The 17,691-nt window shown below is 37.8% G+C and overlaps 1 protein-coding gene across 1 annotated transcript; it reads right to left on the reverse strand.

The window, feature by feature from the left end:
* Positions 1-179: 179 nt before the first annotated feature.
* Positions 180-13,731, reverse strand: LOC144572815 (formin-like protein 18). The gene is made up of 19 exons (XM_078322488.1): positions 13,223-13,731; positions 12,252-12,958; positions 11,918-12,139; positions 10,702-11,769; positions 9,596-10,608; positions 9,380-9,503; positions 9,207-9,278; positions 8,968-9,066; positions 8,697-8,738; positions 8,531-8,611; positions 8,111-8,161; positions 7,944-8,025; positions 7,761-7,855; positions 7,597-7,668; positions 2,345-2,461; positions 1,849-1,917; positions 1,674-1,740; positions 1,200-1,487; positions 180-441 (listed from the first exon to the last, which is right to left on the reverse strand). Exons 1-18 carry the CDS (start codon positions 13,293-13,295, stop codon positions 1,345-1,347), a joined length of 4,197 nt encoding a protein of 1,398 aa, XP_078178614.1. The 5' UTR covers positions 13,296-13,731; the 3' UTR covers positions 180-441; positions 1,200-1,344.
* Between the last annotated feature and the right edge of the window lie 3,960 nt (positions 13,732-17,691).

The raw sequence follows: 17,691 nt of genomic DNA on the forward strand, positions 1-17,691 counted from the left end.
GAAAAATACATAACTTGAACGAAGCAAAAGGGATACCTAATAACCAAAAAAAAAAAGGCAAAAGGTAGAACCCCTTGCAATAATTTTGCAGATTAGTCGCCTTGAAGTCATATAATGCAAACAAATGGTCAGATTGGGGTATTTGACTACAAATTTTTTTTTTCTTGGAAGCTTTATGCTGAGTTGCTGACTAGTAAAATTGATTCTTTTATTGCAAACCAGCTGGGAATAATGGCATTCCCCTCGTACATTTCGTTTTATTTTCTAAATTTGACATAATCTGACTAACTACAAAAGATGAAAAATATACATGTAAAGCTGCTTTATCTAGACAAATAAAAGAATAAAAAGAATAAAAAGAATAAAAGAATAATGATAAGATGATCTATATTGGTCATACTTTGTACAAAAAATCTGAAGATCTTGAGGGAGTCAATATATCTGCACCCAAAAAAATGCGAGAAGTATGATGTCAGATTAGTTGATTCTAAACAAAAATGTGGATATTTGTTGTCTACAAATTGGTAATATAGAAGAAAACATATATCATAGATATCACGTTAAAGCACAAATAACATAGAGTATGGCTAATATAACATCAGTGTCATTTTAGTCTATATAACACCAACTCCAAAACCTATCAAATCGAGTTCAAATGGTGAATCCAAACCGTTCAAACCAATTTACTTTATGAGTGATGCGTTTACATGCAAACTTTTTATATTTTCGAGTTATTTTAGTATCAAATCAAGCGGCAAAAAAATTGAAAAATGAATGTATTAAAATTAACTTAAAAACTCACACATTTAACCGCTTGACTTGATACCAAATAAACTCAAAAACTTATAAATTTTACATGTAAACGCACAACTAATTAAGTAGATCGGTTTGAACGGTTTGGATTCACCATTTAAACTCGATTTGATAGGTTTTGAAGTTGGTGTTATATAGATTGAAATGACACTAATGTTATATTAGCCATACTCAATAACATATCAATCCTCGATATAAGTTTCTAAATAGTATATATTATTTTACTGAAAGGGGCAGTTGACTAACAATATCAACAAGATCAAATTGTTAAATACAAGGGGCATTATTATTTAATAAAAAATTATTCGATCCCACTTCCATTTTTTTTTGGGCGACCACTTTTAGAAAGTTTCTAGCAAAAAAAAAATAATAATAAATAAATGTACCTGAGGAATTTACAACTCGAAGAACCTAATCTAGGAGGTCATCTTCTTGTGCCGATAAACTATGGAACGCATGGTGTAGTTGTAGAAATGTTAAATTAGTCTATGAAACTATGCTCATATCTTGATACAACTGATCCATTTAGTACTATCTAGCTGTTGGTTTTTCATCCTTGGATTTTTCCAGTTCGGCATCTTTCTGGGCCTTCTTCTTCTCCATTTCGGCATACTTCAAGTTCTCCTCATGGGCTTTTCGAAACAATCTCATAAAATTCAAAATTGTACTTATCACTGCATTTTTGTTGATTTTTATTTGAAATTAGTATATGCTTGAACAAAATGCTCCTGTAATGGTTTTGATGGTGACCTTCGTATAAAGGAAAACAAAGTTTTGTGATGGCATGATACCAAATCTTAGCATAAAAGATTATACAGAATGATCTAGAAAAATAGAGAGACATTAACAAGAGGTGAAACCTTGCTCAAATGGACATTTTGCAGGGTCTTCACCAAAGTACACAGAGAGATCCTTAGCACTTTGATCCTGTCATGTGAGTTTGTCAAAATGGCAACAAACATTGAAGTCATTAATTACCAAGAATATATATACATAGAAGAAAAAATGTGAAGAATCAAGAAGTGGTGAACTTACAACAGCAGTGTAAAGAGCTTTCATATGTTCTACGTCAGCTTGGGATTTAGTCACAAATTCTTCTAATGTCTAAAGAAAATGCACTTTTGTCAGTTTACATCATGCAAATTACATGGGAAGTTGCAGTTGTATGCCCCTGTAAAATAATACATATATCTGATATCTCACATGCTAGCACCTAGGAAACATGGAAATTTATAATGTATCCCTTCTTCCTTTGTGTTTGAAAATAACCAAACTATCTTCTTTTTCTCTAATTTAAGCATAGTTAATTAAATTATATTTGGATGAAATGGAGAAGTCAAGAGCATATGTTAGAATTGCTGCATATCAAGAGGACAGACGATATTTTCCATCCTTTGTAGGAGAATTGGACATCTTATAATTTTGCATAGGCAAAAATGAAATTGTTCCATATAACCAGAGTATTTCTGTTAAATCTCATCAAAATTATACTAAAATTGTGGTACTTTAAAGTACATCATAAGTACTGTACCTGACGAAAGATTTCAGAAACAGGCCCGTCTTCCTTTGAGGCCTTTAATTCATTCTCAGCTCTCTTTAAACCTTTTGAGACTGCTTCTTGCTCTTCAGTCACTACTTTCAGTTGTATCTGTTCTTAGAGAAACACATATATTGAATAGATCAATGTGGCACTTTTGTTTCGATTATTTGCAAGGTCAATTTAATATCATCTGCCATTTATATATCAAGGTTATCTAGAAATTATTGGAGATGCAACCCCCAAAATGTTTGATATAAAAAAAAAATGGAAAGTGCAGTTCTCATTTATAAGCTTGGTTCAGTTAATAATGAAAGATTTTGTGGTTATCTTTTTGAACTAATATGGCTTTTTTTAAATTTGTATGTCATCTTTAACCAACCAATACAAAACAAGTAGTGTGGTCTGTATTAGGTATAGTTCAGATTGTAACAGAAAGTAGTTAGTCAAACACTTGGGTAGTTATGGCTGTTAGTTAGTTACTCAATTGATTGAGATGTAATAGCTGTCTATATAAACAAGCACACTGTAACATTTGGAAATTAATGAAATGACAAGATTCATTCCTTCTATCTCTCTCTCTCTCTCTCTCTGATTGCTTTCATGGTATCAGAGCCAGGTTCTTCTCTTCTCTTCCTACCAAATCACTAATCCTAAACACTCATGTCTTCTGGCGAGGTTTCTCAGCCCGCTCCTCCCACCCCAATCGATCCTGTTATTCACATCACTCTTCCTGTCTCCACGAAGCTGACTCGAGAGAACTTCCTGACATGGAGATCGCAGATTGAACCGATCCTTGACGGTTTTGGTCTTTCACGGTTTCTTGATTCCACTGTCTCTCCCCCTGACGAGCACATCATTTCCACTGGCTTATCCACTCCTAACCCGGCTTTTCAGGCTTGGCATAGGCAAGATCGCTTCTTGTTAGGTTGGCTGCGCACCACCATTACTGAGGATGTGCTCGGTCAGTACGTTCACTGTCAGTCTGCTCGTGCTCTCTGGTCATCGTTACATCAGGTCTACTCAGCTATCTCCACCGCGCGAATCATGGAGCTGAGGCGATCTCTTCAATCATCAACTCGTGGCAATCAGTCGTGTACTGTCTATTTTGAGAGGATGAAGAAGATCGCTGATCAATTGACCGTCGCCGGTGATCCAGTACCTGAATCGGATCTGGTCCGTTCGATTTTGAGTGGTCTTGGTTCTGACTTCAATTCCTTCGTCGTGGCTATCACTACCAGATCTATTCCTGTTTCTCTAGTCGACCTTCATGCCTTCCTCCTCTCTCACGAGGCACTTCTTCTCTCTCAGAATCCTCAGCTGTCTACTCATTCCGCCGATCCATCTGCCTTTTACTCGAGTAGGGGTCGTGGCAGAGGAAGAAGAGGTCGGGGCTCCTATCATCCCAATTCGACTGGGCTCCTTCCCACTCCAGGCCGCAATTCGGGTCACTTTCATTCCTCTCAAGGCCCAATTCGCAACAGTGCTCAGCCCAGTTCTTCAAATGGCCGAAATTCCTCTAATTTTTCTAACAGAACTGTTTTCAGTCCTTCTCAGGCAGTGCAGAATACAGCTGATCGGCCTCTTTGCCAAATCTGTAGAAAGCGGGGCCATGAGGCGCTTGAATGTTGGTACCGGTTCGACAATGATACGTATGCCTCTCCACCACAAGCATTGCTCAACACAACTGCATCCGCACCAAGTGGCGATTGGTTTCTTGATTCCGGCGCAACTCACCATGTCACTTCCGACTTAAACAATCTCACCGCCTACACTACCTATGCTGGCCAAGATCGGCTTCAAGTTGGTAATGGTTCTCACCTTAGCATTCAAAATCTTGGCCATTGCTCTCTACCCTCTAACAATGGTTCTTTGAATTTGAATGGTGTCCTACATGTACCACATATCACTAAAAACCTTATTAGCATCTCTAAATTAACTAAAGACAATGATGTTATTTTAGAGTTTCACCCCTTGTTTTGCATTGTCAAGGACCGCCGCACGAAGCGGACGCTTCTTCAAGCTACACAAATTAATGGGCTTTATCATCTTATTTTTTCACCTCATGCCTTGGTTGGCGAACGTGTGTCGGCTTCTATGTGGCACAAGAGATTTGGACATACCTCTCCCTCCACCACTCACTTCATAATAAATTCGCAATTTTTACCTACTACTTCAAATAATTTGGGAGTTTGTGATGATTGTTGTAAAGCCAAGGCGCATGTTTTGCCTTTTACTCCCTCCTCTTCTCATGCTACTTCTCCTTTATATGTGGTACATTCGGACTTGTGGGGACCATCCCCAATTGTATCAAAAAATGGCTTTCGTTATTATGTTCATTTTATTGATGAATTTTCCAAATTTTCTTGGATTTACTTTCTTCGCACTAAGGATGAGGTAGTGCATGCTTTTACCCAATTTAAATGTCAAGTTGAGAATCTTTTTAGCTCTTCTATCAAGATCCTTCAAATGGATGGCGGAACGGAGTTTAAGCCCATTGCTCGCCTTTTTCCGCAAATTCTCCATAGAACCTCTTGCCCCTACACTCCTCAACAAAATGGTGTAGCGGAGCGCAAACATCGCCATGTGGTGGAACTTAGTCTTGCCATTCTTTCCCATTCGGCTATTCCATTGGAATATTGGGATCATGTCTTCCAAAGTGTGGTCTTTATCATCAATCGACTTCCTCCAACCACTCCACCTCACACCTCTCCCTTCACTCTTCTATTCAACAAAACCCCGGATTACAAGTTCTTTCGGATTATTGGATGCCTATGTTTTCCTTTGATTCGACCATACAATGCGCATAAGCTCCAATTTCGGTCTCTCCCATGTGTGTTTTTGGGATATTGCCAAAACCAAAAAGGATACAAATGCCTTCATATTCCTACTAATAAAATTTACATTAGCCGAAGTGTTCGATTCAATGAACAGAAATTTTCGTTTCATACTCAACTTGACTCACACTCCTCTCCAACACAGCCTGCAACAGATTTTTCAAGTTCTCTGCCTCTCATTTCCCTACCTTCTTTTCCTACGGCCTCCAATTCTACACCAGCTGGCGGCCCAGTTTCTATTCGGCCCAACTCACCTCCTTTGAGGCCTGCTACTGTTCCCTCTCCCATCACCGAGCGGCCTCCAATTCACCTGGTTTATAGGCGCCGCACTCCTCACCCTTCCTCTCCAGTTCGGCCAGCCTTTACTCCCTCCAGTACCGCTCAACCTGGGACAGAGAGGCCTTCATCTGAGACAGAGAAGCCTCCAATTCGACCAGCTCCTGCTCTCTCCACTCCAGCTCAACCAGAGGCTACTATTTCAGGCTCTACTCATCAAATGATCACTAGATCTCGTGCCAATGCTAATCGACTCATGCACATCCCTCATCATGAGTCTCTTCTCACCACCAAACATCCACTGCCTACCATTCCTCCAACTGAACCGACTTCCTTTACAGAGGCTAATAAACATGTTGAATGGCGTGATGCAATGTCCAATGAGTTAAATGCTCTTGCAAAGAATGGCACGTGGATTCTCGTTCCTTCTCGACCCGATCTTAATGTTATTGGGTGTAAATGGATCTATAAGATCAAGCGCAAAGCCGATGGGACTATTGAACGCTATAAAGCTCGCCTCGTTGCGAAAGGTTATAATCAAGAGGCGGGTATTGACTATCATGAGACGTTTAGTCCCGTCGTCAAACCAACCACAATTCGGGTTGTTATTTCTCTTGCCACCTCTCACAATTGGCCGATTCGGCAATTAGATGTCAACAATGCCTTTCTTCACGGGGATCTTCAAGAACAAGTATTTATGTCCCAACCTCCGGGTTTTGCGGTTTTGAGTTTTCCGAATCACGTATGCCTCTTAAAGAAGGCCCTCTATGGCCTAAAGCAAGCCCCACGTGCTTGGTTCCACAAGTTGGCTTCCGTTCTAACCGGCCTTCATTTCAAGCCCTCTCAATCGGATTCCTCCCTTTTCATACGTGGTGATTCTTCTTCTATTACCATCGTGTTGATATATGTTGATGACATTATCGTGACCGGCTCCGACCCCTCTAGTGTGACATCTCTCATCCAATCCCTTGGTTCCCAATTTTCTCTCAAAGATCTTGGACCCTTACACTTCTTCTTGGGAATTCAAGTTCAATCTCAACCAAATGGCGTTCTTCTTTCTCAACCCCAATACATTCGCGATCTTCTTATTCGGTCCAAGATGGATGGCGCCAAACCTTGTTCTACTCCCTTCTCCAAGGGTGATCCTCTCTCAAAATTCCAAGGGAACCCCATGGCCGAACCACACACATATCGAAGCATTGTAGGGGCGCTTCAATATGCCACGATTACTAGGCCCGATATCTCATATGCCGTTAACAAAGCTTCACAATTTATGCACTCTCCAACAGATGAGCATTGGAATGGGGTTAAGCGAATATTGCGATATCTCAAAGGCACGTTGTTCCATGGCCTTCACATTAGTGCGACTTACTCCCTTGATCTACATGCATACTCCGATGCCGATTGGGCCGGTTGCCCCGATGACCGGCGATCCACTTCGGGCTATTGTGTGTTCCTTGGCTCGAATCTATTATCTTGGGGCTCTAAAAAGCAATCAACCGTTTCCAAATCAAGCACGGAGGCTGAGTATAGAAGCATGGCCGGCTCATGTACCGAATTGGTGTGGCTTCAACAACTACTTCGCGACCTACATGTCCCTCTCAAATCAAACCCAGTATTGTGGTGTGATAATTTGGGTGCCACTTTTCTTGCATCTAACCCGGTATTTCATGCTCGTACGAAGCATATTGAAATTGATTTTCACTTTGTGCGCGAAAAGGTGGCTCGAAAACAACTCGATGTTCGATTCATTTCATCCAAGGATCAGCTTGCCGACTTGTTCACAAAGTCTCTCTCAGCCACTCGACTTGAGTTCTTGCGGACCAAACTGACCCTAGTGCTACCAGCGTCAGCTTGAGGGGGGGTATTAGGTATAGTTCAGATTGTAACAGAAAGTAGTTAGTCAAACACTTGGGTAGTTATGGCTGTTAGTTAGTTACTCAATTGATTGAGATGTAATAGCTGTCTATATAAACAAGCACACTGTAACATTTGGAAATTAATGAAATGACAAGATTCATTCCTTCTATCTCTCTCTCTCTCTCTCTCTGATTGCTTTCAGTCTGTAATCGAAAAATATATTGCTGTTTGCAAAAAATATGTTAAATAAAATAGTAGATTTAATATATCTACCTTGGATGCAACTTCCAAACTGACAAGTTCCTCTTGAAAATCCATGAGGTGCGGCCACTTTGCGGCAGTTACCTAATTTTGATTGAGATGATCAATACATAAATAGGTTAAGAATTGAATATAACTGCAAGCAAAAATCACATTTGAACAAAGTTAAATTATACCTTACAGAGATAATGCATTAAGGTCACCTTGCTATCTTTACCACGTGTATCGGCAAGTTTTAATAGGCTATCAAGCCGAAAACCTACAGCTGAACCTGTTAAAAGATAAGGACAGACATTAATCCAGTATCAAAATATGCAAATAGATATAAATAAGAATAATTCTAAAAGCTAGTATTTTACCTCGGGCAGTTCCCTGGTTCATTGTGTTGCCAAGATTGAGAATTTTCTTCATGATCTCCTTTAATTTTTCTGAGTTTCTTATCTGATATAACCACAACACAAAACAACAGTTAATTTGTATTAGATGCAAAAGCCTTTGTCAAACTAGTGACATATCAAAAGAGTACCTCATCGCAAGCGGTACCTACAAGCTGTAAGCTCTTTTTTACGTCTGACATCTGTAAAATGACCAAGAAAATATAAAAAATAATCATTTCCCAACTATTTTATAGTTAAAAAATATAATAAAAGGAAAGTTGTGAATGAAGATAAACCCGCATATCAATTTAATCCAAGTGATCCTATTACACTTGTAAAAGTCAATAACTCAGTTATCCGTTCTTCATTATTTTGTAACTTATTTTACAACAATTCAGAGCCATTGTATTTGTATGGATAAATGAAAAATTGTTTATGATCAACAATTTCTATAAACAAACAATTAGGTGATTCTTGACGGCCTAGTAACAGTATTCAAAATGAAAAGGCATCTTCAATTTTTGCTATTGCTAGAGGAAAAAAAATTAGAAGGAAGGCAGTAAAAAAACCTGTGAAATAAATTGAATCTTGAAAGAGAAAACACGCAACTTGGATTCAACTCGGGGAACTTTCATCAACTCTAAGAAGTACTGCAGAAATTTATTATCATAATATATTAAAGATTTATCTAACTATTTCTCTTTTGAGCTTACTTTTATTCAATTCTGAGGGTACCTGCTCACATTTGCCAAGGGTTTCTTTGTCGCCTGGGAAGTTCTGAAATAGATAATAAAATAGTAATTCAAATTAGAAAAGGGGAAAACATGTAACTTTCATTACAAAAATAGACTGGAGCTTTCTTAATTACCAATGTTTTTTCTCTTCAAAACATATATAGCTCCCATATGTATGGCCCAATTGGTTCTGGTAACAACAGTGTACACGGACCAATATAATAATTATCGATACTGTCGCACCTTGCAAAAGTAAAATGTAACAAGCAAACCTTCAAGGTTTCCATTTCCTCTTTAGTCGGACAAAACTTCAAGAGATTTTCCACCTGGTCCCCATCAAGAATCGAATCATCCATCGCCAATATCGCATTCTAGGGGAGAGCACACATACATAAGGAAAAAAAGAAATATGAAAGAATAATACAGCATAATTAAGAAATCTACATGTTTATTCAAGAAGAAAGATAGCTCAGGAAAACGAATATTGCTCAAATTTGAAGAATATCCTTACCATCATATCAGGTAATGGCATCTTGATTTTTGTTAACATGATTTCAGTGTTGTTAGCACGCCTTAGGTCGATCTACAATGTATTTCATTTCAATATAAAATTTCTATTAGCTTCCTTCAAATATATTAAAGATAAATAATGACTTGAATATGAATCCAAATTAACATTAGTACCAGATGGACTTTATCATTCTTAGACCCAGCAGACTTCTGTTTTTCAGATTTAGATCCATCATGTGGCTTACGAACAACTGCAGAGAAGAGTTGCTCAAGCTCATTCACATCAAAGTCTTCCTGACTACACATCATTTGAAAATACATCACAAATCAAAAGCAAAATCTGTCATCCTATAAGCCATAATTTCAATTATAAGGTGAAGGGAACAATACATTTGAAGTTCAGATGATTGCCGCTGCAGCTCAGCCCATAATGTCCCACTCATGACTCTTGTCACTTTGTTCCAATGCAAAGGTTTTAATGAGGACTTTTTAATTGATGAGGCAGAACGACCAATCCCAAGACCCCTTCCACTGACTAAGTTTCCTGGAAATCCCTTCAAATTAGCTTGTGGATTTGCACCTCTTGGAGGTGGAGGCGGTGCACCAGGTGCCATTGGTGGCCCTGTTATACCCGGCTTATACCCTCCTGGTGGCGCCGGAGGTGGAGGGGCTCCTCCATGTCCTCTTGGTAATGGTGGCGGTGGTGGAGCTCCACTTGTTAGTGCTCCTGGAGGAGGAGGGGGAGGTGGAGCTCCCGTATGCCCTCCTAGAGGCGGCGGCGGTGGAGGAGCTCCTCCATGTCTTCCTGGAAATGGTGGAGGTGGCAGAGCTCCACTTGTTGGTGCTCCCGGAGGAGGAGGGGGAGGGGGAGGTGGAGCCCTTGTATGCCCTCTTGGAGGCGGTGGTGGAGGTGGGGGTATACTACATGCTCCGAGAGGTGGAGGTGGAGATGGAAGTGATCTACTAAACCCTTCCGGAGGGGGCGGGGGTGAGGGCGGTAATGGAGGGGGTGGGGGTGGGGGTGGGGGCGAGGGCGGCAATAGAGGCACATTGCATTTCATAGGAGATGGAGACAATGATGGTTGAGCTTCATCATTTTCTCTAGGAGGGGTTGCTATAGGAGGTTCATTGCATGTTGTAGGAGGTCGTGATGGGCTACATGATTTGAAAGAGAGTGGCGCAGGCGGCAGCAGTTTACTACATTCTACATGAGAAGGTTTGGGTATTTGGGGAGGATTGGGTAGTGATGGCCTACTACATTCTCCACTAGGAGGTTGTAAAGTTGATGATGTTGAAGGAGAACTCAATATTCGAGGAGGGGGTGGTGGTGGTGGCGGTGGCGGTGGCGGTGGCGGTGGAGGTGCAGGTGGAGGTGGCTGTGGAGGTGGTGGTGGAGGAGGGGGTGGTGGTGGTGGCGGTGGAGGTGCAGGTGGAGGTGGAGGTGGAGGTGGCGGTGGCGGTGGGGGCGGGGGCAGTGGCGGTGGCGGTGGAGGTGCAGGTGGAGGTGGTGGTGGAGGAGGTGGAGATGACAGTGGCGGTAGAGGTGGAGGTGGAGGTGGAGGTGGAGGTGGCCCACTACATGATCCAGGAGAATGATCACTGGATACTTTAAGAAGGGGTGGCGGAGTTGGCAGCGATGATGACGGTGTCAAAGATGGCCCACTACATGTCACAAGAGAAGATAACAAAGATGATGATATTAAAGAATCATTAGATGTTCGAGGAGGTGATGGCGGTGGTGGTTGCGATGATGACGGTGGAAAAGGATGTATAACATCACTTCTTGTTGAATCAAGTGGAGGAGGGTGAGATACTCCTTCTCTATTAGATAATAACAGTTCATGATCTTTGTAACAAATTGCAGGTTGTGGTGATGGTATTGTCTGAAGAGGATTCTCTATTTTGCCTTCAAAAGGTTGCACATGCCTATGAGTGTATGATGATAGCGGTACAGGCGGTGGTGGATTCAATACAGGTAGTTGTTGTGATAGAATGGTTGGTATTTCCATTGCTATCAATTGCGGAGAAGATGTGTGCTCGGTATTTTGTTTGATAACATTTCCTTCAGATAAAGATGTAACACTGGCTGTTTCTTTCAACTTAGACCGCAACATAGGCCGAAATAGTAATACTGAAGGTGGTGATGGATCTTGAGGTGTTATCAATTTACACAGAGCTGATAAAGATGCATTTATTTCAACTGGAACCACACTCACACTAGGTTGTACCATCTCCAATTCTTGTTCTGCCTCATGCAAAAAACTCTCTTCTCCCGGTGTCCCCATAATCAAACCAGAGTCATCAGAACTTGTTTCCTCTGAGGCTCGTTTTCTTGCTGATCTTGCAAATGAGAAGTAACTTCCAGCTTCAGCCCTTGGAGTTCCAAATTCAACTGTGTTTCTGCCATAAGGATCAAAAAATAAAGGATCTGGGTCCTTTTGGTGCTCATCATGTAAATCAGGAGTCTCTAACATCTCTTCTGCCTCAAAGAACTCTTCGGCAAAGTCCATCTCAATGTCACTTCCACTGTTATCAGACTCAGGATGGAACTCTGAAAAGAGTACCTGGTTCAGATATCAACTAGAATTCAACTTAACAATCTCATTAATTATCTCATACATAATTTACGTACCACATGATAATCCCAAAGTATAATAATTATTATGGAACCAGCAGTATACGTAAATGGAGTGAACTTCTTAAAATAGTTACCTCTGCTTTGAAGTCTTTGGAGAAGTGGTCTTTGGACTCCCAAGCTAATTCGATGTCATCTAGTGTAAGCACCAAAATATGTGATCGGGTAAATCTTGTGTTGAACATGACACGAAACATAACTTCTTGGGCCTCTAAATTTTTGTCCAAATGGATGCACTCAAGCACCACGTCCCCTTCTACCCGACAACCCACATTTAGTTTTATTGGCGCATTAGATGCCTGTCATGTTTTTACACTTCAGACAAAATAAAATCAAAGTAAACCAAAATGACAACATAAACAGTTTGTCATTTAAAAATGCACTAATGAAATGATTAGTATCAATTTGTACCTTTTGATAATGCTTCACATACTTCTTTGTCTTAGATGTAGAAAAAAGCATTTGCGAGCTTTTGTCAACAAAACCAGAAGAGTCTTTGCCATAAACACGAACTATGGGCCTACATCCTTTTCCATCAAAATTCGGCACTGTTCTAAGGATCAAACAATCCAAAGTAAACGGAATTTGGATTTGAGGCTGTTTCTCGAGCATACTAGTCAACTTTCCAATATACTGTAAATATCTTAGGTGAGATGATGTTGGATTCAGCGGAGATAACAACCCAAGAAGCTCTTTAGGTCCTTGCTTGTACACCATTTCAAGTGTTCTTTGCTCACCTGTGTACTGCTTTCGGTACAACAAAAGACTTGCTAGCATAAATGCCAAAAGTGGCCAGCCGCCTGATTCGCAATGCATCAACATTATATTTTGCGATGAACTATCGGCCGTAAGCCAGGCCTCACACATGATTAAGAACTTGCAAATTGTATCTAGAGGTAGCAACGAACAACCGGAGAACTGGTGCGGGTAGTCTTTTGTGGTTATGTTATGGAGCGAGAGAAGTGATGAGATGAGGCTCTTCCCCTCACCTTGTCGAAAATTGAAAACCATGAAAGATGCATCAGGGAAATGGTCCTGCAGTTGTAATATGATTCCATCTATGTATGTTCTAAACTCCTCCTCCTCCAGTGTTTTGGTCGAGAAACAACAATCGAAGACTACAAAAAAAAAAAAAATCGTATTAAACCGGCTTATTAAAGTTGCAAGAGAATTATGGATATATATCCATAATAGGACCTCTACATTTTCTCAAAAAAATAGCTTAAATTTGAACAAGGCAATGAACACTCTAAAGACAAAAACAAATAATTTGAATTCCAATTGAGAATTGTCACAGAAATCACAAATCATTAAATTGCACAAATTTTACAATGAAGTTTGACTTTAAAAAGATCACAATGAAATATTCTAAATAAAATTACCATAGACGCGGTCGGTGATCTCGAGAAGCCGGTCGGGAGGCTTGCGGTAAAAGAGCCTCCTGAACAGTGCCATCCGTCAGGTGGCGCCGCCTCAGGCGGCTCTCTCCTTCCCGCCAGGGTCCGTATCAGAATACGTACAAATCCAAATAAGCTCCAATTACACTCAATTCAAACCCAATTGTAATGTAGCTCGGTCCCTCTCCTTGATTTCCTTCTACTCCTCTTCTCCTCCTTATATGTTTATTTGAGGCGAATTGGTTGTGAAGAGGATGTTGCAGTGATGATAAAGGCTTTAATTCTCCGTCTAATTTAACAATGTACTTAATCGGACATTGATTCTATCTTTTGTTTCTTAATTTGAGGAAGGTGGTAGAGATAGAGATAAGAGGGAAGGCGAAAAGGAGACGAAAAGAAACCCTTCTTAGCTGAAAATTGGAATTGAAATACTGTATTTTTGAGGTGGCATCTTTCTATTTGCAGATGCATCACCTCTCGCTCCCGCCTTGGCGCCTTCACATTTCTCCATGCAAAAGAGAAACATACTGGTTACACCAATGGGAAGTTGTAAACCGTCAAAATTGGGTCCCACTTTTAATAATAGAAAAAAGAGCAAATAAGGTCCTTTTGAATATGAACCAGGTCCAGCCATAATTCTTGGGTATAACTCGGATAACTTCTGGATGTTTCAACCTTGTTCGTATTCATGTTGTCTCTTATTATCATTGACCAGATAAAATGAAGCGAGTTAGAAACCAGTTTTGATGAATCATATAAAGAGAGATAGATATGAAAACGGTTATAGAATATCCAAACCTTTCCACGACCTATTTTAAGCTAATTAATGTATACAGGTGAGATGGAATCACAAACCCATCATTACGGACCATCTAGTATGACTGTTGCTTAAATTAGCAAAATACAAAAGAAAGAAAGAAATCGTATTGTAATATCATCATGGTATTATGTTGCTTTATCATTTAGTGTGTGTTAATATTATAAATATGAGTTTATAAACATTACGAATAAATTCCGGACTGCATTCTTCTATTCAAACTAATGTTTATGCAATATGATATTATGTTATCATGCCGGTTTGGCGGTTTCAGTGCATAACGCTAATGGGTTCCAAGTATAGGACTAAGAACAATTTCACATTTTTATTTTGAAAAAATAAATTATTAAAGAGTAGTAATGTAACGAGTAAACATACCTTACAAATTAAGTTCCAGACTGCCATTTGTTTTGTTCAATTAAAATTTCAAAGCAATGTTTATGCATCATGTATTCATGTTATTATGTCATGTGGCCGGTTTCAGTGCATAACGCTAATGGGTTCATAATCTATATTATGAAATCCACATAAAGAAGTGCAAGGTTTATGCACTGGATTGAGCCCATTGGAAAGCCTTTTATTTAAGCTGGTGAATAGGCTCAACTATTGTATAAACAGACTTGTTCTGGAGACATGAGTGATGAGTGTAATTTTGTATTCTTATATCAAGCAATCACTGTCTTTTGGGCTTTTCTTTTGGAATTCGTATCAGAAAATGTGCCTGACGACCGTTCAATCGTGATTTTACACGAATCTTAAAGTATGTCTTTCTATTTAGATAGGTCCCGAATTTTTTTAACTCGGCTTTGACTAACCTCACATGGTCAGGTACAGTAGAGATGTAGAAGCTTCACCTTCTGAACAATTGTTAGCTCAGAAAATTAAAAGTCACTGTTGATTTTATTTATTAACAATAATCTTAAGAATCTAACTTGCTGAACCATAGAAATTCTCATGTTTAACTCTTTCTTTTCTTAAATTGATTTTTGACTGATTTTTTTTTTTTTAGAAACATTTTTGATTGATTATCTTACATGAAATTTCGATGCAGCTAAAATTACATAGTGTCTTTGAATTAAATTGACGGTGTTAAACAGAATATGGGTTCAAATCGCACGGGCATATGAATAACAAAAAAAAATTGGGCTGTGAAGATCTCGCTTTCATCGAATCAAAAAGAGAAGATATCAGATAGAACCTATCTAGAAGGGGCACTTCGGTAATTTTATTCATTACAACTTAATTAATGTCGATCACAAAACTTTTTCTTTTTTTGACAATAAGTTACAAAATTTTAGAGTCAACGATATTAACAGAGTTATTTTAACTTTTACACTGTATATTTCTTTGTTTTATATGTATTGACCATATGCTGTGTGAAGTTAACATAGCTCTGTTAACATTTTTAGAAAAAAATTCTTCCAGGTAAGATCTCTACTCTTCCTTTCTCTCTCTCCTTTTTTTTAAAAAAAAGTAGCGCACCTCTCTCATCCGCGCATTTAAATTGGAATGTAACTAGTAATGATCCCATGTTCTAGGATAATAGGATTGTTGCTTTCACACAATTTCTTGTCCGAATTTGATTTTTATGTGTGATAGTAACACACAAACTAAAAGAAGATTCAAAGAGAAAATACTATTATACACACTCTTTTTTCGACAAATTTTCGAATGGCACCTACCAGTTATCAAATCATAACTAAAAAAAAAAGAAATACTATATTAAACAAATCAATTGTAATTTTTCTCTCTGAATATCTATTATACACTTATACTCTCGTTTTTTTTTTTTCTTTTCTATTACTTAATACAAAAGTTAATAAAGAAAAATTGAAAGGAAGGAAGGTCACATGGACATTTGCCTTTGACCTTGAAAAAAAATCTACATATTAGCAGCTCAAATGATTAGTATTTTGTCCGTAATTTTATTATTTTTATATTATATCTAGGTTTTTATATTAATAATGACCTAGATTCCATTTCGAATTTTAATATGTATCAAATTCAAATTCATTAAGATTTTATATTGTCATATATCACGTACAGATTGATATCTACTAATAATTCATGAATAAAAATGAATATGTGTATTCATTATGATTCTGATCATATCTCGGAAAACACCAGAATAGCTAAAATACACATTATGCAAATGAACAATTAAATAAATTGCTTTTATAATAAAGTATAAATTAAAAATAATAATTTTAATTCATCTAATTTATGTGACTAGCTTTATTAAAAAAAAATTAATATATATGCATGGTATATATTTATAGAACAACTCATAGTAAGTAAAATGGATTATTACAATTTGCACGCAGATTTTTAAAATTGAGCTATTGAGTATAATTTAGGACTGATATACTGCGCACAGATCTATCTAAACAATATGTCTTAATAGAATCCAGGTCCTTAGTCCTTACTAAAAAGTACTAATCAAATCATTATAGATATGAAAATCAAGATATAATATAAAAATAATAAAATTACGAATAAAATACTAATCACTTGAGCCGTTGGTATGAAGATTTTTTTTTTTGGAAGGTCAAAGGCAAATACCCAACCTTCCTTTTTTAATTTTTTTTTCTTTTATTAACTTTTGTATTAATGCTGATAGATAAGCTAGAGAGAATGTAAGGGTATAATAGATATTCAAAGAAATTAATTATCTCAGCTCTCAAAATTACAATTTATGCGCTCAATATAGCAACCCTTTAAACTCACTACTTTCTATCTATGATTAATTTTGGAGAAGATTTTCTTTTTAAAATTAAAGCATGTGCTTTTATATTCCAAATTTCTTTTTTTCAGATGAAGATGGAGATTGAACATTTTAACTTTTAATATCTACAAAAAAAATTCCAATTCACGACCTTTCACACACATAAGATATTCTATTAACCTCTAAACTTAGAATTTTATAATTAATTTTTTTTTTTTTTGGTACTGGCTCATATATCTGCGACTTTTGTAATTTGTAAGTAGAACTATATTGATGTTTATAAGGGAACTGTATTGATGTTTTTCTTTATTTGGCTGCAAAAAGAAGCGTGGGAAATTTATTTAACACTTATACTGACTTCTTTTTTTTTTGAGAAAAGTTATACTGACTTGCTGGAAGATTAAAAATGTGAAGAATATTTTTTAAAGGAATTATTAGGCTTTAAATCGTTATCTTCCTGTGAAAGTATCAAATCCAAATGTTTGATCACTTTATTAACTTCTCTGTTTTTTCTCTTGCTTGAGCTTTAATTTAATATTTATTTTGACAATTAAGGTCGGTAGGTATAGATGTGAAGCCAAGAATAGTACACCCAAAAGATGCGAGATCTAAACAAGGATATTTTGATTCTTGAAAATATTCTAAAACTTAGCGTACAAAGCACAAACTAACGACAAAAGGTTGGCATTAATAGCAACAACTCTGGGAAATTTTCATTTCCTGTCCATTTTCAAGATTCTCTTTGGCGGGATATGAAAATTGAGCCATTGAAATATTTTTCTAGTCGACTGCAAGATAGAACTAGAAAAACCAAAAAAAAAAAAAAATTAGTTACCACCACAATACATTAAAATTCTACTTTTATCACTAATTTATGCATAATTGCGAACTTAACACGCGCGCACTGTGATT

Source organism: Carex rostrata, chromosome 20, assembly GCF_964058835.1.
Source record: "Carex rostrata chromosome 20, lpCarRost1.2, whole genome shotgun sequence".
NCBI lineage: Eukaryota > Viridiplantae > Streptophyta > Magnoliopsida > Poales > Cyperaceae > Carex > Carex rostrata.